This window comes from Hevea brasiliensis, chromosome 3 (assembly GCF_030052815.1).
Source record: "Hevea brasiliensis isolate MT/VB/25A 57/8 chromosome 3, ASM3005281v1, whole genome shotgun sequence".
Taxonomy (NCBI): domain Eukaryota; kingdom Viridiplantae; phylum Streptophyta; class Magnoliopsida; order Malpighiales; family Euphorbiaceae; genus Hevea; species Hevea brasiliensis.
Window position 1 is genome coordinate 101,776,963 of NC_079495.1, and position 22,854 is coordinate 101,799,816.

General features: G+C 33.7%; 2 protein-coding genes across 12 annotated transcripts; one reads left to right on the top strand and one right to left on the bottom strand.

The window, feature by feature from the left end:
* Positions 1-561: 561 nt before the first annotated feature.
* On the top strand, positions 562-18,864 carry LOC110668726 (bifunctional protein FolD 1, mitochondrial). Of its 9 annotated transcripts, none has more exons than XR_009147663.1 (8): positions 579-765; positions 852-1,048; positions 1,464-1,780; positions 2,208-2,444; positions 2,530-2,705; positions 3,236-3,477; positions 17,972-18,032; positions 18,678-18,864. XR_009147663.1 is itself a non-coding variant. In XM_058144218.1 (7 exons), coding segments are annotated over exons 1-6 (1,164 nt in total). In that variant the 5' UTR covers positions 579-763; the 3' UTR covers positions 3,471-3,477; positions 5,022-5,238. The 9 variants fall into 9 exon arrangements, 7 of the variants coding, with proteins under 7 accessions (XP_058000202.1, XP_058000201.1, XP_058000200.1 ...); XR_009147664.1 differs by having other exon boundaries at positions 17,972-18,028; XM_058144218.1 differs by lacking the exons at positions 17,972-18,032; positions 18,678-18,864 and adding an exon at positions 5,022-5,238.
* Positions 3,400-15,017, bottom strand: LOC110668725 (uncharacterized). 3 transcript variants are annotated; one of them, XM_058144213.1, is made up of 15 exons: positions 14,637-15,016; positions 14,412-14,539; positions 14,164-14,296; positions 8,385-8,541; positions 8,223-8,301; positions 7,654-7,694; positions 7,387-7,503; positions 7,153-7,233; positions 5,469-5,531; positions 5,342-5,393; positions 4,475-4,549; positions 4,250-4,297; positions 4,024-4,059; positions 3,856-3,930; positions 3,400-3,693 (listed from the first exon to the last, which is right to left on the bottom strand). In XM_058144213.1, exons 1-15 carry the CDS (start codon positions 14,794-14,796, stop codon positions 3,619-3,621), a joined length of 1,320 nt encoding a protein of 439 aa, XP_058000196.1. In that variant the 5' UTR covers positions 14,797-15,016; the 3' UTR covers positions 3,400-3,618. The 3 variants fall into 3 exon arrangements, with proteins under 3 accessions (XP_058000196.1, XP_058000197.1, XP_058000198.1); XM_058144214.1 differs by lacking the exon at positions 4,250-4,297 and having other exon boundaries at positions 14,637-15,017; XM_058144215.1 differs by lacking the exons at positions 4,024-4,059; positions 4,250-4,297 and having other exon boundaries at positions 14,637-15,017.
* Positions 18,865-22,854: the final 3,990 nt, after the last annotated feature.

A 22,854-nucleotide genomic window follows, 5' to 3' on the forward strand; every position in this document is an offset into this window, starting at 1 on the left:
ATCACGTGTAAGTCACGTGATAGAGACTAAGCCTCTTTGACCTTAATTTTCAATATTTTGATAATAAGAAAATTATTAGAGACTTAAATTGATTAAATAAATTGATAATAACTTATTTGACTCTAATAATAATTAGTAGTAATTGATAAGGGCTTATATTACCCTAAAAGAGTAATTGTCATGGATTTAAAAAGTTATTTTGCCTAGCTTTTTCGAGAAATTTTTAGGTACACCCAGTGCACATATTATCATTCCTCACAATAATGTAGGATTTACTATCTATATTATAGAAATGACTCACTTTTCTATAAAAGAAGGAGCACTAAGTATATCTAATAATTAACCAACTTTTTCTTACATTTCTTCTCTTTCCTCTTCCCCTTCCCCTTCCCCTTCCCATCGCTCTGTCCAAACAGTGCAAGCTTCTCAGTTGTAAGAGATTGAGAATGCCATTCAGCCCAACCCATTAAGGGTGGGCCAATATTTGCAGGTAATTCAGATTAGATATGGATATGAAGTATTTCTTGTGTTGGGCTAAGACCCATTCAGTTAAAACTGAAGGGCACCGAATCTCATATATGGAAGAACCTAATCGTATGCTGTTTTGAACGGGGAACGATGGCTCTGGTGGCTCTGGCCTCTGAGGTCTGAGCTTGATGATAATCATTAATCGATAACGGCATAAGCCAAGAAATTCGAGAGAGTGGGGCAATTTGGTTGTATTTTTATGTAAATTGGGATTAGGGTTTCCTCCTTAATTAGAATGTAATAGTTAAAAAGGAATTAATGTTATTGTCCCAGTGTGTATTTAAAAAGACGATGATGAACTAAAACTGAAATGTTCTATACAGGAAGAAGATAAGGATGATGGAGATTATGAGCAGCATAGAGCGAAGAATGGCAGCGGCGTGGCACAACAAGTACGTGATAAGAAGAGCTATAAGCACCCAAATTCTAATGTCTCCTCAATCTCTCGTTTCTCTTGACCTACCTGAGATTTGGACTGCAGCCGCAGATAATCTTCGCCCTCCTACTTCCCTAAACTGCTGTGAGTGCCCTCCCTATTTCTAGTTTCTTTCATGTTTATTGCTGTGACCTTGTGAGCTTTTTTTTTTTTTCTTTTCCTTTTTATTCTCTCCAACTAGAAAATGCATTGTAAGAACAATGACCATTAGGGGATTTCTCCAATTGGTTAAATTGGATTAAATTCCTAATCTTTGTTGGTTGAAACCTGACATGAATTTTTTTAGATGTTAATCTACAAGCTATCGCACTTGGTTACATTTTTTTTTCCCAATTTTGTAGCCTGGTAAATCAGTACTTTTCCAAGTCAATAATTGTCTGGTTTGGGCATTAATCTTCTTAGTGCTCAAATTTGATTACATTATTAGTTATTAACATTGTGTTTGAGTGTGTATGTTTGTCAAGCCATTGTATGGTTAATATTTTGTTGTTTGCCACAGCCAATGAGCAGGATGCTGTTGTAATAGACGGGAAGTTAATTGCAGAGGACATTAGGTCTACAATAGCTACTGAAGTAAGGAGGATGAAGGAATCAATTGGAAAAGTTCCTGGCTTGGCCGTTATTCTGGTGGGCCAGAGAAGGGACTCCCAAACTTATGTTCGCAACAAGATAAAAGCTTGTGAAGAGGCTGGAATCAAGTCTCTTTTTCACGAACTGCCTGAGGATTGCCCAGAAGATGCAGTTCTTAGTGTTGTATCTAGTTTTAATGAAGACCCAACTATTCATGGTATTCTTGTGCAGCTTCCCCTACCCCAAGTAATTTCCATAACCATGATATAAATCTTATAGTCATTGTTATAGGTGACCTGAATGGAAAATATATGAATGTCTTGATGTTTACGGACTTCTTATATATAATCATCCAAATTTGTGGTTTGCATATCTGGAATTGAAATCAAAACAATTTTAAGTGCTATTACTTCCAACATCTTGACTGTTTATAGTTTTATTCTTGACTTCCATGTATTTGACCAGTAATTACTTTGTTTGAACTTGTTTTAGTATGTCATTGGACAAATAATTACTTTTACTTTATTGTCAGTATCTACTAGACAACTTTTTTTTGTTGCGTGGTAATGTTCTTAGCTGCTTATATATAGCTGTGAAATAGTTCAGGATTTGATGCAAGAGTATTTGAGAAGTTCATGTTGTATGGATGACTGAAAAAACTTCTCTGGGACAGCATTTGGATGAGGTGAAGATTTTGAATGCGCTGAGTTTGGAAAAAGATGTAGATGGCTTCCATCCAATGAATATGGGAAATCTTGCCATGAGAGGAAGAGAACCATTGTTTATCCCTTGCACTCCAAAGGGTTGCATTGAGTTATTGTTCAGGTTTGGCGTGGAGATCATGGGGAAGAATGCTGTGGTTATTGGGAGAAGCAATGTTGTTGGTTTGCCCACATCATTGTTATTGCAGGTGATACCACATTCTTTTCAAATAACTTCTATCATTTAATGCTTTCACAACTTTATTAATGTCCAGTTGTTTAAAATGCTTGCAGAGGTACCATGCAACTGTTAGTGTTGTACATGCTTTGACAAATAATCCAGAGGAGATAACCAGTGAAGCTGATATTGTGGTTACAGCTGCTGGAGTGCCCAATCTGGTCCGTAGCAATTGGTTAAAGCCTGGTGCAGTAGTTATTGATGTGGGAACTTGCCCAATTGAGGTAAATAGGTCTGTCTTCAATTCAAATGTCTGTCGAAGTCTTTCATTGTCTTGAATGGACCAAATAGTATATGATGAAAATTTTGAACTATGCTAGTACCATTTTAGTGGGACTATACCTGAGCAATTATATGGGAGAGTAGGTTTTATTTAGATGACATGTTCCAATTTAAATAAGACATATATGGGTGGCAGGATCCCAGCAGTGAATTTGGTTATCGTCTTGTGGGAGATGTTTGCCATGAAGAAGCAGTGAAGGTGGCATCTGCCATCACCCCTGTGCCAGGAGGTGTTGGACCTATGACAATTGCTATGCTGCTGTCCAACACTCTTGATTCTGCCAAGCGGGCATATGAATTTGTTTGACCATTGATACGTTATATAAAATATTTGGAAACATATTTATGTTTCCAGCAAATATAGTTTTTAACATATTATTGCATTTGATTTTGTATTTTGTTGATTCAGTGGATGCGTGCTCAATGGTTGGCTGATACGTGGTTATGAACATTTATCTCACTTGAATGGCTCCACTTTAGGTTTGGGAGATTGCAAACTCATTCTGAATTCCAGTACCAAGCTACAGATGTATCCCCAGCCATCAATTGTGCAACTAATGCAATGCAGAGTACCCTTTCTGATGCCCAAGCAAATTGGAAAAGGGAAATAATAAAAGAAAATTTGCACCATGCAGTCGTTGCTCTAGAGTCTATAAATTGTTACAAATGGTGCTCGCGCATCCATTGCAACAGTAAGAAGAATGGATTATGCTGATTGCCAGGTAATATTCGAGATATTACAGTTGCTATATGATTTTATCCAACCACCTGTGCAAGATGCAATTAAAAAAAATGGTATAAATGAATTTGATTGAAATCATTACACATCATTTAACAGGATGTCACAGCCAACAAGGATCCTGTCATCCTTCCACTTCATTTGTGGATTGCATTGGTTCCACTACTGGAGGTATACAGTCCACCTTGTAGCGGACGACCTAATAAAATGAAGCGATGTTAGAAGTATGTTGATAATCTTGTAGTTGATCTAACACCAACCACACAAACTCCCACTAGTCATGTAAAGGGTGGGAGATGGTAATCATAAAGAAAGCTGACATAAACTGTCCAAATGAATCCTTCTATAAGTATAGTCCTACCTTTTTGAAAAATGCTGAATATGAATTATCCCAAATGAGCTTGTAGTTACCAGCCATACATGTACAGAAGTTTCCCTGTAAAAATATTAGGGAAATTGATGAGACTTGAAAAGCATTCACATTATATTCCAAGGCATGGTAAAACAAAAATTCCATACAGTAACTCACTTGGTCAGACTCATAACGGCGGTAAGGTAATATTAGCTGAAGAATCAAAGTTTACATACAAAAACAAAATAGATAAATTAATCAAAGGCTACAAACCAAAACTAAAAATAAAACAGATCTGGGAAACGAAGAAACTACTCAATTGGAGCATAAAAATGAAAATTTTGTGCAATTGAAAATCAACTTAGAACACTAGACACAGTACATGCTTTCAAGTTTAACTTACAGTCTTTTGCCCAGAAGGATCCACATACTCCACACTAAATCCAACATCCTGACCACAAAAAAAAAAAAAAAAAAAGTATAAATCTAGTCTATACTCCCCCTCCCCAGACACACACGACACAAAAAAGGGGAGAGAGCGGTTTAAGAGGATGCTAAAGAAGCTTCAGGACCAATAAAAACTAAATTAGTGTTAACAAAGCTCCATAAAATGGTCTGAGAATAATACCAAGTTTATCTTGCCTTGTATCAACGAGAAATCCCAAGCTATGTATGAGTTTATTGAGTCCACTACCAATGAAACCTATAAAGGAAATCCAATTAACAATGTCAAATATTTAAAAACATGTACAAAAAATTTCCAAACACCATTAATAGCTAAAGAAATCAATTTTTGAAAAGAGGCAAAAACAGATCTGAAAATTTAAACCTATTTTAAACATATGCTGGACTGATTCCAGTCTAACCTGAAAGAATATTATACAAATTTGAATCTTCCCACTGCTTGGATTTTACAAGGGACGAAGTCTAGCAGGTAATTTTGATAATCTATATTGCCATAACCAAGAATGAGATTTCTAAATGCTAAATTGATTTAAGAAAGCTATCGTTCTTGAAGAACTCAAGGCATTTAATTGTACTAACTGTTTAGTTATTAGTGCTTAATTATAGTTGAAAGGAAATGTATCTTCATTAAAAACCAAAATCTGTTGAACTGTAGTAGGTAGCTCATCAAGCAATTCATTACACTTTCTTTTCCTCTTTGATATTTACAGATTCCCTAATCCACAGCTGTTGGATTCCTGCATGCGATGCAACCAGTGCTACAAAAATACATTTTTGGGATAACTAACAGATTATTTACAATCTCTTTTCCATGTTTTCACTATTGTGCTGCACTTGGAAAATAATTTTACCAGTAAACATGTTTGCGTAAAAGCTTCATGTTCTTCATGGACATGCATGAAAATACATCTTCATTTCTATCAAGAAGCACATTTTCATGAAGTAGAATTCCAGCGTACATGCATATAACAGGAATGAAAATTCTTCTATATGGAAATATAAATATCTGCAAATAAACTTCTAAACAAACCTCATAGGTTTTCCCAGCTGGAACACTTATCTCTTTGAATTCATCATTTTTCCTATAGAGAACAAAATGACAAAAATTCATATTGAGAACACCGCCACTGATTTGCTACAGAATTCTGAAAACTTACCTTGCATCTAGTGTACCAGCAACCTCAGCTGAAATGAAGAAAGGGGAATTTACAAATACCTCACTGACAAAAATAAACACAAATCAGTAGACATGGACAATATTTCTCCTTGATCTGGAAACATTATAACATAAGGTAGATTCATATGCTACATAGCTGCAAAATCATGAATGCTGAGCCAGTGGGAAATTTCAAAGCATAATGCTTATGTTACTCCAAATAAGTAACTTCCTTTATGCAGTTAATGTGAGTGAACCATCTTCATACAATTATTAACTAATGTTCTCACGTTATGCGCGGTCCATATTTGATCCCAACAAGACTGAGTTTTGATTGTTTAATTAGTCATTTCTAGAATTTTCAGTGTTATATTTATTTCTGAGTACAACTTTTTTTAATCAGGAAATTTTCCTCCTACAGTTTAAATCTATAAGAAAAGGAAAAGTAAAATTGCAATAGCTCCCCACCGCAAGTTTTTTTTTTTGTCAAACAACATGCCACCGCAAGTTATTTCTTTTTCTTGATCTCTATTTTCTTCTTCTACACTATTGTTTTTGCTTCGTCAACCAACTCAACAATGTTTTAGTCTCAAATTAATAGAAATCAGTTATGTGGAGCTTTTCTCTCCATTCTACTCTGTTTAGGCTAAATTGCAGCTTCAACTCGCATCGCTTGTGCACCTCTCTCTATCTCATATTTTACATTCCTTCAACTTGAACAACTCACCTTTCCATATTAAAGCATCCCTGTGACTATATTGAATGTGGCCAAACCTTTTGAAATGACCTAATTCCACGTGTGCCACTTTCACCTTTTGCAAGTGCACTAATGTCATTTTTTAGTCTAACCCATTAGTTTTTCTCTTTTGCTAATTTAACCTATTCACTCTGCCATACGATGCATTCAGTCTGCCTCCCTAGTTGTTCAACTTCAACCTGCAACACTGCATTCATAAGTTTCTACTGAATGCAACTGAACCATCTTAAACCACCCTACTTCAACATATCCTCCATGGATGACAGCTTCAACTTCATATGCACTTGCTTCTTATTCAATCCTTTATTTCTTCACATCCATCTTAACCATAAACCCCTAGAGTGTGGCACCCCTTGAGTCGTGGTAGAGGTACAGAGACACTAAATCAAATATAGAGCAGTGAATAAACTTAGTTCGTACGCCAATTTGTATTGCAGTACACAAATTATACTTATTTGGTATGTCAACTATATTTATGTGGCATGATGCATTTCTTAATCTTATTTAGCATAATATTTATAAAAAATAAAATTTTTTATGTAAATTTTTTGACATAATAGAGACATTATTAAAATCAAAAGCCATTTAATAATAATAATAATAATAATAATAATAATGTGTATTACTATTTACATTATATTATCATTAATTGTTTTTTCAAATAAAGAAAGACGAGTCCCTTATGGATGGGACATGCTTAGACAAAAACAGAGTGATATTGATGTTTGGCCAAAACTGTCCTGAGAAGACATCCTTTTGCAGGTTGGCGAATTTATCAACAGAACATCACAACAGAAAACTCATAATAATAATAATAATAATCGCCACAGTTGTACAAACAAACAACAAGAACAACGATTTATAAATAGAAACACCATCAATATATAAAAGAAACAAATTAGAGGAACCCTGGAAGCAGAAGCAATACCTGATGAAGGAGATAAATCTTTCAAACTCAAGGGTGTAGATATCAACCGCTTGTTTCAAGACAGCAGCTTGATGACCATTTCTGCTCGGTTAAATACAGTAGGTGCCAAAGGCAGAAAAGCAACCGAAAGAAGGTCACAACATTAGTGATATGGATAATAAAATATACTTTTTGTTTACAGAATTCATACATAAAAAAGTTAGCAAACTCAACAAAGACTGCAAGATATCTCACAATTTACTAGCCTCAAACCTTCCCCATGATAGTGAAATAAACATTCGAATGTAAAGAACCAGTGTTGTAAGGTTGTATAAAGGTGGTCCATAACGGTGTCTTTGCTCTTCCATAGGCCTATAAATAGAAGATTTAAACTTATTTAACATTATTGATTAGAAAACTTCTACATAATCATTTCTTGATATTTAGGTTGAACTGGTCATGTGCCATGACTAAATATTCTATTTTGAAAGCGAAGTACTCCTAAAAACATGAAGGGCATACCCATCATCATCATTTATTGTCCGAATAAAATCTAGTAAAACCTGCACCAGAGGAAGTGATGAACAAAGAAATTAGTTACATGCCACATTGATGCTTAAATGCCTAAATTTTCCCAAGGCCAAATACTTTAAATGCATCTCAAATTTTTAAATTTATGCAGCCTAGATTACCGTCAATCTTCAGCTTAAAAAATGAAAAACTATAATAATAATTTCATCACCAATAAATGCACAAATGCATACAAATAATATTATGTATAAAAAAATAAAGAGTGAGAAAATAAGTACACATCAATTCTGCAGGCAAGACAGGAGCCACAAAACTTGAGAACATTAATCTTTGTGGAACAAGTCATATAACGGAAATTCAAGAATGATAAACAGAACAATACATAGAAATTGTGAAGAACTGAACTGAAATGGTTGATGAATAAATCCAGGTTAGATGATGAAGGCTGAGAGGCAATCAACTTATCCAGGTTTAGAAGCATAGGTGAAGAAACATGTGAACATGTTGGTCCATTCCACCCAAAGAAAACTTTGGGAAGGGGTACAAGAAGAAGACCGTACCTGTGGAACTCCTACTAAGTACTTCACAAGAGTTTTGTATACACCTGTTGCAGAACCAAGTTGTGCTAACTGTCTCCTCCTGAGAGAATAATCACAAACACAAATTATCAGAACACCACAATCCGTGCCACAACTGCCACAGTGAAAACCAAGGTGCCTTACCTAGCCATTTGTTGTTTCCACAACAAAGCATAGCGATCACGTATACTTCCTCCAGAATTAACCAAAGCATCAACCTCTGCTTGCTTATTCCTCTCTGACCGCTCCCTTTGCTGTCTGATAAGTGTTCTCCGAAAATCTTGAGGCATGTAGGTCATAACTGAAGCATGTTGTTAGAATCCCTCAATTAGTGTAAATCCCTTAATCAGTGTAAATTAGCTATAAATTAGAATATAATTAGGAATCATTATCTTTATTGACTATTATTAGTTTCCTAGTTAGTCCTAACCTTTGTATATAAATTAAAATGCTTGTAAACCATTTTTGTATAAAGAAATATAAAATAAAATTTTTCAAATTCTCTGTTTTCTACATGGTATCAGAGCAGCGCCAAAATTTATTGGCGTGAACAATGTAGTTCTGGGTAATTTTTTTGGGTCAAGCTTCTACATCGTTCTAGAAAGGAAGGTGACTGTCACCACCCACTTGAGGAGGAAGGACACCAGCTGATCGGCCTACGCCTAGAGTCCAACCGCAGTCCGGTGAAGCGTGTGAGCTCATACGCCTTCAGAAGTCTCGCGTCATTCTTCACGCGCTGGCACGTGAACCCTTTTTTTTCGGTGATTTCTCCAATTACGTCTCTTGCCGACGACCTTCCCTGTCCGACGCGTCTCTAACCAACGTGTTTTCACACCTGGTTTGCACATTTTTTTTTTTTGTACCTTCCATTGCCCAGTTTCTTACTTTTTGTCTCAGTAACTATTTCTTTAATTGGAAAATGACTGATGAAAAGAAGAAAGCCTCTGAAACAAAGGCTGGATTTGTTGGTGATAATCTCTCTTTACAAATTAGTCCTGTAAAGTTGGATGGAATTAATTATTTGGCATGGTTTAGATCTTGTTTACTGTTCATTCATGCTAGAAGACTACAGGGATATATCACTAGAGATAGAAAAAAGCCAGAAAGTACTAGTTCTACCTACAGCCAGTGGGAGTCGGAGAACTCTCTTGTTATGTTATGGCTCATCAATTCTATGCAACCTTATATAGCTCGTGAGTATTTACTGTTGGACAGTGCTGCTACCATTTGGAGTACTGTTGCTCAGACTTATTCTCAAGTTGGGAATGATGCACAAGTTTATGAGTTTAGGAACAAGATTCATGGAATGAAACAAGGTGAGTTGACTGTTACTCAGTATTATGCAGAACTAAGTGGTCTATGGCAAGAGTTGGATTTCTATCAGGATTTTCAGGCTTCATATCCGGCTGATGCAGTTAAGTTCCAGAAATTGGTTGACAAGGAGCGCATATATGATTTTCTTGCTAAGCTAAATGTGGAGTATGATCAGATTAGGGTCCAAGTGCATGGTAAGGATCTTTTGCCCACATTAAGGCAGACATACTCTTATGTTCAGCAGGAGAAAAGCAGAAGGAGTGTCATGATCAATTCTACAGCTGTTGATAAAGCTGGGCTGGCTGCTAACTCCTTACGAGAACAGTCATATGATCCATCAGATAAGGATTACTTGCATTATGACTATTGTGGGAAATCTCGACACACCAAAGAATAATGTTGGCAGCTGCACGGCCACCCAACTAAAGGGCGTGGAGAAAAAAGGATGAGCTCTACTAGATCACAAGCAAATGTATCTGAGGCTGTGAGTGTTTCTGAAGATAGTGCTATCACTGGGATGTTTTTCAATGAAGAGGTAAAGACTTTGAGACGACTCCTATCACAACTTGAATCATAATCCACTATAGTTGCCTCTTCTAACTTCGTTAACTCAGGTAATGCTTTTCTTGCCAATCATAATAATTCATTTTGAGTTATAGATTCTGAAGCAAACAAACATATGACAGACTCTTCGAATAAATTCATATCCTATTCTCCATGTTCAGACAAAGAAAAAGTCTGCATTGCGAATGGATCCTTATATAATGTTTTTGGAACAGGTTCTGTTAAATGAACTCCTACTATAAGTCTTAGTTCTGTCTTACATGTGCCTAGCTTTCCTATTAACCTTTTGTTTGTCAGTTCTATCACAAAAGCTCTCAACTGCAAAATTGAATTTTTTCCCACTCACTGTGTGTTTCAGGAGTTGATAACAGGGAGAACGATTGGCAGTAGTGGACTGCAAGATGAGCTATATCTATTGAATGATTGTGTTGTTCAGGCCATGTTGGGACAGTCTATGGGTGATGAGGAAGAAATTATTCAGTGGAATAGGAGACTTGGACATCCTTCATTTACTGTTTTAGAGAAACTTTATCCTCTTTCGTTTAAACAATGCAAAACTGAATTGTTAGTATGTGATGTTTGTGAGTTTGCCAAACACACTAGACAATCTTATCCTGCAATAAATAATAAGACTTCAGTTCCTTTTATGACTGTCCATTCTGATGTGTTGAGGCCTACTCAAACTGTGTCTTTATCAGGTTATAGCTGGTTTGTAACCTTTATTGATCGTTGCAGTAGGTTAACTTGGGTATATCTGATGAAAGGAAAAAATGAAGTATTTTCATGTGTTCAGCAGTTTTACAAAATGATTAGTACCCAGTTTGATGCTCATGTTAAAATACAGAGAACTGATAATAGCACAAAGTATATGAATGGAGTTTTTTAGGAATATTTGAAGTCACACATAATTTTGCATCAGACTAGTTGTGTTAACACTAGTGCTCAAAATGGAGTGTCTGAGAGAAAAAATAGACATTTACTTGAGGTTACTAGGTTTATTATATTTACAATGAATATTCCCAAACCTTACTGGGGGGGATGCAATTCTTTCTGCTGCATATCTTATTAACAGGATGCCACTATGGATTTTGGAGTTTGAGGGTCATTTAGAGGTTTTGCAAGGTAAAAATTCATATATTGTTCCTCCAAAGGTCTTTTGTTATGTTTGCTTTGTTCATCAGCCTAATAGGGGGAAGTTAGAACCTCGAGCCTTCACATGTGTCTTTGTTGATTATTCTAGTACTCAGAAGGAGTATAAGTGTTACCACCCTCCTACACGGAAATATTTTGTGAGCATGGATATTACCTTTAGGAAATCTGAATCTTATTTCCATCCACCTCTTCAGGGGGAGCATAGGAAGGAAGAAGAGCTATCTTTCCCTTTCCCTTCTTCTTTGTGCTCTCCCAACTTTCAACTTCAAAGGGAAAGTCTGGGTCTAAAGCCTATACCTAATAATGATACTCAGAGGGAGTCACGTAAATCTCGAGGGAGACTGAATGGACTAGATTTGAGAATCTATACTCGGCGGAACAAGACAAATATAGCCATCGAGCAGGAGACTGCTGATCAACCAGAATCTCTAGATTCAATTCCTGAACATCCTGAGGTATGTTATGAGTCTCCTTTGGTTCCTGAAGAGTCTAATTTTAATTCTCAGTCTACTATTCCTTCTTCTAATAATGATTTTGATATTCATATTGCTCTCAGAAAAGGTGTTAGAACCTGTACTAAACATCCCATCTCTAACTTCATTTCCTGTGATTCTTTGTCTTCATCCTATAGAGCCTTTTTATTGTCTGTTTCCTCTGTTTCTATTCCACAAGATTGGAAGAAAACATGTCTTGATCCAAAATAGAAGGCAGTCATGGTGGAAGAGATAAAAGCTCTAGCAAAGAATGAGACATGGGAACTTGTTACTCTTTCACTAGGGAAAAAACCAGTTGGATACAAGTAGGTGTTCACTGTGAAATATAGAGCAGATGGTTCAATTGAAAGGTATAAGGCTAGGCTGGTAGCAAAAGGCTACACACAGACATATGGGGTAGATTATCAGAAAACGTTTGCTCCTGTTGCTAAAATGAATACCATCAGAATTTTACTATCATGTGCAGTAAATCTTAAGTGGGATTTGTATCAGTTTGATGTAAAAAAAGTCTTTCTACATGGTGATTTAGAAGAAGTATATATAGAAATTACTCCAGGGTTTGAGAATGGAAAGACCAAAGGAAAAGTTTGCAGATTGAAGAAAGCACTGTATGGTTTAAAACAGTCACCTAGGGTATGGTTTGACAGATTTAGTAAGGCTATGGTTTCTTTTGGATACTGCCAAAGCAATGCTGATCACACCTTATTTATAAAATACTATAGGGGTAAGATCACTCTGCTTATTGTCTATGTGGATGATATTTTGTTAACTGGTGATGATAGCGAAAAAATGATTTATCTAAAGGAACAACTAGCACAGGAGTTTGAAATCAAAGATTTGGGAAGCTAAAGTACTTTCTTAGAATAGAGGTTATCAGATCAGATACAGGAATATTTATTTCTCAAAGGAAGTACACACTAGATCTGTTAGAGGAAATAGGAATGCTAGGTTGTAAACCAGCAGAGTCTCCCATTGAGGCAAATCACGAATTGCAAGCTGGAGTTAGGGAATCCGTGGATATTGGGAGATATCAGAGGTTGGTTGGCAGACTGATTCACTTTTCGCATACCAGACCAGATATAGCATATGCAGTGGATCTAGTGAGTCAGTATATACATGATCTTCGGGAACCTCATTTGGAGGCTATTTTCCGCATCTTGAGATACTTAAAATCTGCACCTGGGAAAGGACTTCTTTTCTCAAAGCATGACCATCTTCAGATTAAGGCCTTTAAAAATACAGATTGGGGTAGATCTCTTGATGATAGGAGATCGACATCTGGTTACTGTACTTTTATTGGTGGTAATCTAGTTACTTGGAGAAGCAAGAAGCAAAATGTGACAGCTAGATCCAGTGCAAAGACTGAGTTTAGAGTAATGGCTTAAGGTATTTGTGAACTATTATGGTTACGAAAGTTGATGGAGGAATTAAAATTGCTGGAAACTAGTGGTTTGTCCCTGTTCTGTGATAACAAAACTGCCATCAGTATAGTTCACAATCCAATTCAGCATGATCGGGCCAAGCATATAGAGATTGACAGACACTTCATAAAAGAAAAAGTTGTCAATGGTTCCTTAAGTATCTCTTAGGTAGGGTTGAAAGACCAGTTAGCTGATGTGTTCACTAAGGGATTAAGTTGTAAGGGTTTTCATACCCTAGTTTGCAAGTTGGGGATGTGCAACATACATGAACTAACTTGAGGGAGAGTGTTAGAATCCCTCAATTAGTGTAAATCCCTTAATCAGTGTAACTTAGCTGTAAATTAGAATATAATTAGGAATCATTGTATTTATTGACTATTATTAGTTTCCTAGTTAATCCTAGCATTTGTGTATAAATTAGAATGTTTGTAAATCATTTTAGTACGAAGAAATATAAAATAAAATTTTCCAAATTCTCTGTTTTCTACACATGTTTACAAATAGCTTAGTATGCTGAAAACACAAACCCTAGAGTAGCCTGCACTATTCATGTCTGCAGACAACGAGGAATCAATGACAGGAAGAGAAGCACATCTGATACATTTGCTATGCCTATCACTAATTAAAAATAAATTATAATAAATTAATGAAGTCAGAATCTTCATCAACAATCTTAGAGATAAAAACATGTACGAAGATTCAAGCATGGGTGTTGATTGCACATGAGAAAACGCAAGCATGATATTGTAGAAAAAGAAAATGTAGTAAGGAGTATGAAACCTTCATGGAACTCGTAACTATGAGAAACTAATACGAAGATTGGCAAGAAATTAAAAAGAATCAAGAACAACCAACAATCTAATATGAGAAGCCAATACGAAGATTTGCAAGAAATTAAAAAGAATAAAGAACAATCAGCAAACTAACATATCCAACCTGACATAGATTCAATTCAGATTGATATAAGAAAGAAGCAACCTGTATTAAATACACGTTCAGAATTTTTAACTTGGAAAGACTCCAATGTCTTCAAAGTCTTGTGAAACTTGTCTTTGATGTTGCTAAAAACTGTAGCAAGTTCATTGTCTTCAGGTGTGGAAGGCTGTCGAAGCTGCCATTACAAAACAATTCAGCACCACCGAAATGCTCAAGTCTTAAAGAAACATGCAATCGAGTAAACTTAATGCTTCAATTGAAAAGAAAAAAAAATGAAGCGGATGCTCAACTGCCGAGGGCCAACGGGAATAATCAAGTAAAAACAGAATTTCTTCCATATGCTCTCGATTCTTCCACATATTCTCGTCAATTTTGTGAACAGGCAGACGGTCCGCTTCTTCCACCAACAACCTTTCGCCTAGCATTAGAATTAAAGTTGTGATTGGAAGAAAAGAAAAGAAAAAGAGGAAGAAAGTAGAGGAGAAATAAAATGCCGAAAAAAATGAAGATAGTACCTTGTGGGATAGGTAAGTCCTTGAGCAAATCAGAGGCGAAGGAGCGAATCTCAGAGGTGAGACGAGAAACGTCGTCGGAGAGAGGCACAAAAGGGTATTTGTCGTAGTAAGAAGCGAGGAATTGCTTGGTTATGGGAACCAGACCCGCAGTCGATGCCATTTTCCAGTGTTGATTCGGCGATTCCTCCTCGGATCAAAGACTAAATTAGCAAACACCAGAGACGTAGTTGAAATCCTATGGAATTGGAGTCCACGCAACGCAATTTATCGAGCATTATACGCATCGTACACACAGCAGCATATTCCTTTGGCTTCTCTTTCTTTCTTTTTCTTCTGCTCTTTCCCCCCTCGTTTTATTTTCTAATAATTAATTATCTAATCACCTAACGGGCTGTTGGCTGTTGCTTGCATTTGCATTATTGGGATTTATGAGTGTATTATTAGATGAATTAATTTATTAAATTAGATTAATTGTTTTAGCTATATATTATGTATTTCCACCCATTGCATTTTCATAATAAAAATCACTATTAATTATTATAATAATAATTAATAATAAATTAAATTAAATTAAAAATATACTCATTAATATCTTAATTTTATAATATTTTTAAAAATTATTTAAAATAAATGATAACAAAATTTAAATTTAAATTTACATTTAATTTTTATTAAAATTAAAATTAAAATATCTTAAGACTTCGTTTGTTTAACTAAAAATAAATTATATATGAAAAATATTTTACATATAAAATATTTTCTAAAAAAAATATTTTATGAAAATATTTTTTATTATTTAATTGTAATGTTAAATTAATGACATATATTTATTTTATATATTTATAAATTGCTCACATTTTAATAAGATTATTATAATATTTATTTTATTTTTAAAAAATAAAAATTATTTTTCTTAAAAATGATTTAATTTTTCCTTTAATTAAGAAAATAGCTTCTGTTAACTAATTTTTCTGAGTATCTCAAATATCAAAAAATATAAAAAATATTTTCTATGAAACAAACGGAACCTAAATAAAATTTTATTACTCCATCTACTCTGAAATTCTTGACTAAAAAAATAATATATTAAAATTTAAGAAAAATAATTAGATATTTTACTTGAAAATAAAATTTTATTTTAATAATATATATTTATTCATTTTTAATGTTAAAAGTGAAATATTCAACTATTGAAACATCTGTATTTTTTTTTTATGATTCTATTTTGAATACATGCTGGCAATTTTTTAAATGATTTTTATACTTTTATAATTGATCCACATATATAAAATGAAATAAATTTTATTTTAAATTAACAATTTCACGTTCAAGATAATGCAATATAAATTAATTATTAAGAGAATGTTATAGAATTCATAAGAAAGCGTTTATAGCATTATAAAAAATGTTTATAGCATTCTCTGTCTTGTTTTTTATATACAAATCAGTAAAGAATTGTAATAATAATAATAAATTATTCTTTTATAATGATTAAAAGTTTTAATTTATTTATTTATAAATTATATTGTAATGCCTTGAAAAATAAATAAATAAATAAATTATAAAAATAATTATTTTACTGTTATTTTATTTATTTTATATATATTTTATGAAATTATTTTAAAGCTTCAATTTTAATTTAAATGTTTATCTTTAAAATTTAATATTATATATTATTATAATATTATTATTATACTTTTAATTTTACTTGGATGTTATTATTACTAATTTAAGCGATTATTTAAATTCTTGATCTAATTTAATTTAAGTTTCTATTTTTAATGGGTAATATTATGAAAGTATATTATTTTATTGATGCTAATAAAATATTATATGACAGTATTAGTCTTTATTATTTTAAAATATGATGAGTTTTAATTTAATCAATAATTATAATTTATAATAAATTTTAATAGGTATAGTTAATTAAATTATTCTAGTAAGATTTTATTATAAATTATAATTATACTAAGTATTATTTATTTCAAAGTTGGGTAAGGTTTCTTGTTTAATACATATACATCATACGTTTTGGGCATGTGCAGCGTGTAATATATATATATATATATATATATATATATATATATATATATATATATATATATAATAAAATAAAATTACAATGGAGCAATCATGTTTTGTCCTTCTCTTACCCGTAGCTCACGTTCCAGTCTTTCCCAACCAAAAACTTTCCTCCATTGTTTCCGATGACAAGCTTCACCATTTTAACCAATTTTCAATCCCAGCAGCCCTTTGGTGCAAGACCAATTCAAGGGACCATCGTTGCGAAGGAAAACGGCACAAAGGAGCAAATCGTGTGGATTAAGGGTGTGGAAGAGAAACTCATGCTGTTAGTTCCAAGACCTCTCGCCGGCGTTAATGGTCACCAGTCACCGTAGGACTAACGGGAAGTGACTCCTAATGACTCCAGCTACTCAAATCGGCCATTAGGACTTGGTTCTATGGAGTTCTAACGAGATTAAGAGAAAGAGGAGAGAGAAAGTTGAGGCAGTGGGTTTCCGGCCGATTTCCCGACGATTCGACTATTAGATCAGAAATTCGAGACCACCGATGGACTCAGAGCGAACAAATCTTCGAGATGGGATCAAACCCGCTCCGATTGGATACCGTTGGAAAAAGGTGATCATCGGATAGTCCAGATAGCTTGGTGACATTTTCGAACTCTTTTAATTTCTAAATATTAAAAATAATTTTATGATAATTATTGATGATTTTTTGGCATAATTTAAGTGTGATTGGATGGATGATATCTTATTAGTGTTGGGATTGCAAATTTGGCCATATTCGGCTGCCTGACGGTTCGTCTCAAAACGTAGTCAATATTACAATTAATCCTAGCGTTTTCAGACGTTCTGTACGTGTTTTAGGTGTCAGATTTGACATAGGTAAACCCGAACTCTATGCTACTTATTTTTGCCTAATACCGATTTAGGATAAAAAAATTCAAAAAATATTCGCGAGTGATTAGAAAATTATAATTCTTTTAGCAATAGTCTTATAACTATATTAAGGACCGCGAGGCAAAATTTTAGAAGTTTTAAAGCTTGTTTGAGTAATTTTTATAAAATATCAGTTCTAAGAGTAAAAACATAATTTTTATTTTGTCTTGAACCGAAGGGCCCAGGAGGGGCTGTGTGTTGTTGATGAGATATGGGTTGATTTTAGAAGTGTTATTTGAATCTTTTTGCCGTTGGGTAGGTCCTAGGTATAGAGAAAATTCTATCGAATTTTCGACATAAATTAGGATGTGTTTGCCTTTTTAAATTTATTTTTATTTGAATTAACACTAATAAATTCACAATAAAATTATGTAGGTGATCAGGGTCAGCCATCTTCCTTCACTCAACCTCTACAGTAGTCTCTGGTATACTGTGAGTAAAATATTAATTTTACTTATAATTTCAATATTATTATATGTTCAAGCATGCCCATGCATCACTTATAAATATATATTTATGTAATTAAATACTACGCACATTTTATATCGCATCTTTATTTGATGAAATATTATGGATGTTGTTTTATGATAATTTGAAGCAGTGTGCATGTGTTGGCATGCGTATGGTGTGTGATATTAGTTATGGACAGGACGGGTAGACGCGGCTGGAGCTTGACTCGTTAGAATCCGATCCTTTATGGATAAGTCGGGGTAGGCACGACTCGAAATGATCTCGCTGGCCCCTGTATTTGGTCTATTAAGAAAAAGTCTGACTTGAGATGTACTCGCTGGCAGATGTTGGATTTAAGAGAGCTGTATAGAGTATTAACTCCCGTGTATATATATATATATATATTGTTTGAATACTATGTGGGTGTATATATTGTTTGAACACTATATGGGTGTGTGAGCGCTCCAAATTACTTTTTTTTGTTTATGATGTGATTTGTTTGAAAATTATGAAGGTGTTGCATTCCACTCTTTATGATGCATTAATTTTAGATAGCTATAAAAATTGTACTTAAAATCAGTATTTTACTCTCTGAGTTAAACGCTCACTCCTGTTCACCTTATTTTTTCAGGCTACAGGAGAAGACATTTTTCAGAATAATATGCTTATTTCCTCGCAGATTATCACTAATTACTTAATTGTATTATTATTATCTAAATTTATAATTTAGAACTCCGCATGTACTAACAGTAGCATTAATCTTGTCAGGGACTGTATGAATTTAAGTTTTTGTATTAACAAATTAAATTTTTTTATAATTTTAAAATAGTTTGTAAATGATGTAACAGGGTTGAATTGAGCTCCCCTAATTTTAGTCCCTGATAATTATTGGGTTAAGTTGACCCAAAATAAAATTATAATAATTTAATTTAATTTATTTTATATGCATATTGAGTATAAATTGTGGGTCTGGCCATGAGTTTGGGAACAGTAAGGCTTACTACAGGCCTCGGAGGCTTTATGCCGGCACATGTCCTAGTGCTGATCCGGCTCATAGATTGGGTCGTGACATATATAGAATCACTTATGTTGTAAAAAAAAAATTAAAACATGATAAAAATAATTATAAATTATTTGATGTACGTGCAATGTATATGCTTCAAAAGCTAGTTTAATAATAAAAAAAGATGAAAAATACCCTTTTATAGTTAATTAAAGCTCTCTAGCCATCATACTAAAATCTCCTATTTTTCTCCACCTAGCATGGCTTAGCCCAATGATTGAAAGCATCACTCAATTGACAGAGTCATATTCGAGTCCTAGCTCCTTTGTTCACCTATAAAAAAAAAATCACTCCTTCACCTTCTTCATTAGCTTCTCCATCCATTGTTCACTCCCCATCTTAATCTTCATAATCCCAAACCATTGCTTCAATGCCAACCCTCCAACTCGCAACAATTTCCCTCTCCCCTCCCTTGCTTTCTCTTGTGGTTACATCCATATTTTATGTAGTTATATCACATATTTAACTTATAATCTCATTGTGTCATTTTCCCCTTCCCTGTCAACAATGAGGTCAACCACACCCTTAGTGGACCATCTCCAGCATCTATTTCTTCCTGTCCCTAGCATGGATAGCAACTACACTTAGCTCATCCCTTTTTTCCCAAACTACTATTCATTTTCACTCGCTAGATTGCTTGTGCATGCCTCCTTTATGCTTCTGATGCCTTTTTCCATGGATGTTATGACCTCTTCCATGGGCGGTTTAACTTGACAATGGGTTGAGTCTTTAGTGCATTTATGGCCTTGGTTAAGGTTCTGGCAATTAAGAGGCTAAGACTATGGGGCTTTCGATCACCAATTTGTCGAATAAAAAAAAAGGACTAAATCAGCTTATCTTTTAAAGGGGTTTTGAGCTCTCTCTCTCTCATTTTGAATCTTTGCTTTTTAGGTTCTTAAAATGGATACATTATGTGTTCTTTGCTTCTCAGGCTTTTTGTTGTCCCTAAAATTAACAGAAGTAGATTCCATTAAACGAGTTGGGTATGTGTTGGTGGAGGTGGTTGAGGAGAAGACATAACATAATAGGAACCAAAAGACGTTTTAATGACATCAATCCACTGATTTCGATGATGAATGTATAAAATTACAACCCCATAAACAAAAATCAATTTTATTGGATTGGGAAATATTATCTATGATATAATATAAAATAACTGACCTCTCTGATAAATTACACATGTAATGTGAGAGGTCGTAGAATATGAGAGCCTATAAAGTCATATACGACTATCCTGAATACACCCTATAACATAAGGTTATTACAACCATATAATAGTCGCCACTTGACAAAGGTAGTCGACATACGACCACTTTTGAGAGATTGTCCATATTCAGAGTATAAGTAGACAAGGTTTCTTAAGCAAGGAACTAACTCATCTAATGCAAATATACATCTCTTCTATTTAATAAGGACCCCACTCATCCATCACAGACAATAATACATTAGCTGGCTATATTAATGCAAACTGACTATCCACCATTAATGCGTTCTAGGTCTATAACCTGTTAGCTATATGTAGCATCCACGTGTCAAACATCTAGTAATAGCCATTTTAGAAGAGTCGAAATAATTATAATACCCTACAGGGAACATTTTATAACATCCCAAACCCTATTTTGAAATATAACATGCTCACTTGTATAAATCCCATATGTGGCATTATCTCATTGGATGAGAATAAGTATATAAGCGTTAATTATGGTAGGTGTAGACATTCTTTGAACTCTTATTCTCTATATTCATTCTCTTAGATTCTCTTACATTCCTTCCCTTTCCTTTATTCTAATTTAATCTTCGGAGTGTCAAGTGAGAGAAACCCCTTGACTATTTAATCTTGTGTTGTCTTGTAGACAAGTTATTGAAGGTGGCTCAAACACTCGCATGAATACCTGGAGAGGTCATATATATAAAGAAAGTACCTATGTCACCCACAACCAATCCTTAAAAGCCAAAATACATCTTAGCCAACCACATGTCACTCATCCAAGATACCTCCTGTTCAGTAGTTATCAGTCGACATGAGATTTAAGCAATGATGATGAAAAAGAATAACGCAAGAATTAATCCATGAAAAAGTGAATCCAAAATTTGAAGAATCTAACTTCGAATAACATACTTGTATTTACAAGCAATTCATGAATGCTTTTTCTTTCTAATTTTAAAGAGAGAATATTCTTTCTTTCTTTGGTTTTCTTAGGGTTTTAACCTTAGTTTCTTCTAGCCTTTCCAGAGGCTTTCCCTGCCCCTAATGGATAGGAAAGGCTCCTTCCCTACTTGATCATTGATTAGGAATGACAATTGTTTTTTAATTCATTTGACCCGCACCAAACTCGATCAATTTTTTCTAACTCTGATATAATGCGAGGTAGGAACAAAGAGAATGTCTCCTCACCTCGAATCCTCGTAATTTGCTTCGCACGATAATATTTTTTATTAAAAAATAATTTATTTCTATGTAAATAGAGTTTTCTACTTATTCTGCATCTTCTTAGCCTTGCATGGCCTCTTGGCAGTTACCTTATTGGTTTTTTGATATTAGGGATTGTTTAGTTGCCTAGGGAGGCTGGGTTTCTTTTGGCACAATAGACAATGCCACAAGGACAAGATGGTGATATGTTGTGAAAATCCATATACATTTATTATTTATTATTATTTTATTTTAATAAGCTAACAATAATTTAAAATATTTATAAAAAATATATATATATTATTTTTGAAATTAAATATATATCTGCAATCTGAACAACCCAATTCAATAATAACTCTTATCCCATTCTACACCTATAGAACTCTTGAAATATATATATACCCTAATCATCTCTTCTGCTAAACTTTGCTCTCAAAACCTGATTGTCACCTCTATCAAATACTCTCAACAGAGAATCCCTAAATTTTTCCTTCTCTATTCATCACATTCGATTCTGTTTTCAAGGTAAAAATTCTCATTATTTATTCAATAATGGGTGAATTTGATTTTATTTTCTTTCATTGATTTATTACAACTACCCTATAAATTTATTTATTTTTTTCTTTAATCATTAGTATTGAATTGGATTGATCATAATTACTGTGAGACAATATCTTTAAATTTAGATTTTATATATATATATATATATATATTTTTTTTTTTTTGGAAGCGTCCCTGTTCATCTTCGGTGCCTCACTGTTCATCTCTCTCTCTCTCTATATATATATATATATATAAAAGTTATTTTATTTTATTATTATTTAGCATTTTTCTTTTATATTTTGGGTATGTAGGAGATTCAAATATTCATTATGTCAGCTGAAATTGTCTCTTTTATTGAATCTAGCTGTTATTTTGGAGGTTCAAGGTGAGTGGTAATTATAGTACATGGCACCGTTTTTGTCCCTTTAAAAATTTATTAGCATTAAGTTTGTTATTAAATGAAATTTTAAATCAATATTTTAACAATGATTTTATATGTGATTTTCTAGAGTTTTATTTTATTATTGAATTTTATCTCGATTTTGATTAAATAATTGATTTTGCTAACCATCTCTGTATTAGACCCATTAGGATTCCGGGAACAGGCCTTTAATGTATTTATATTGATTGATATTTGACTATAAAATTTACCGATGTATTACTGAATTGATTTGAGATTGATTTAATTTTATTGAATTGATTTGAGATTGATTTGATTTTATTGAATCTCTGAAACTATTGAAATACACAATTGGAATTGCACTATCAGTTATTATTTGCTATCTGAAATTT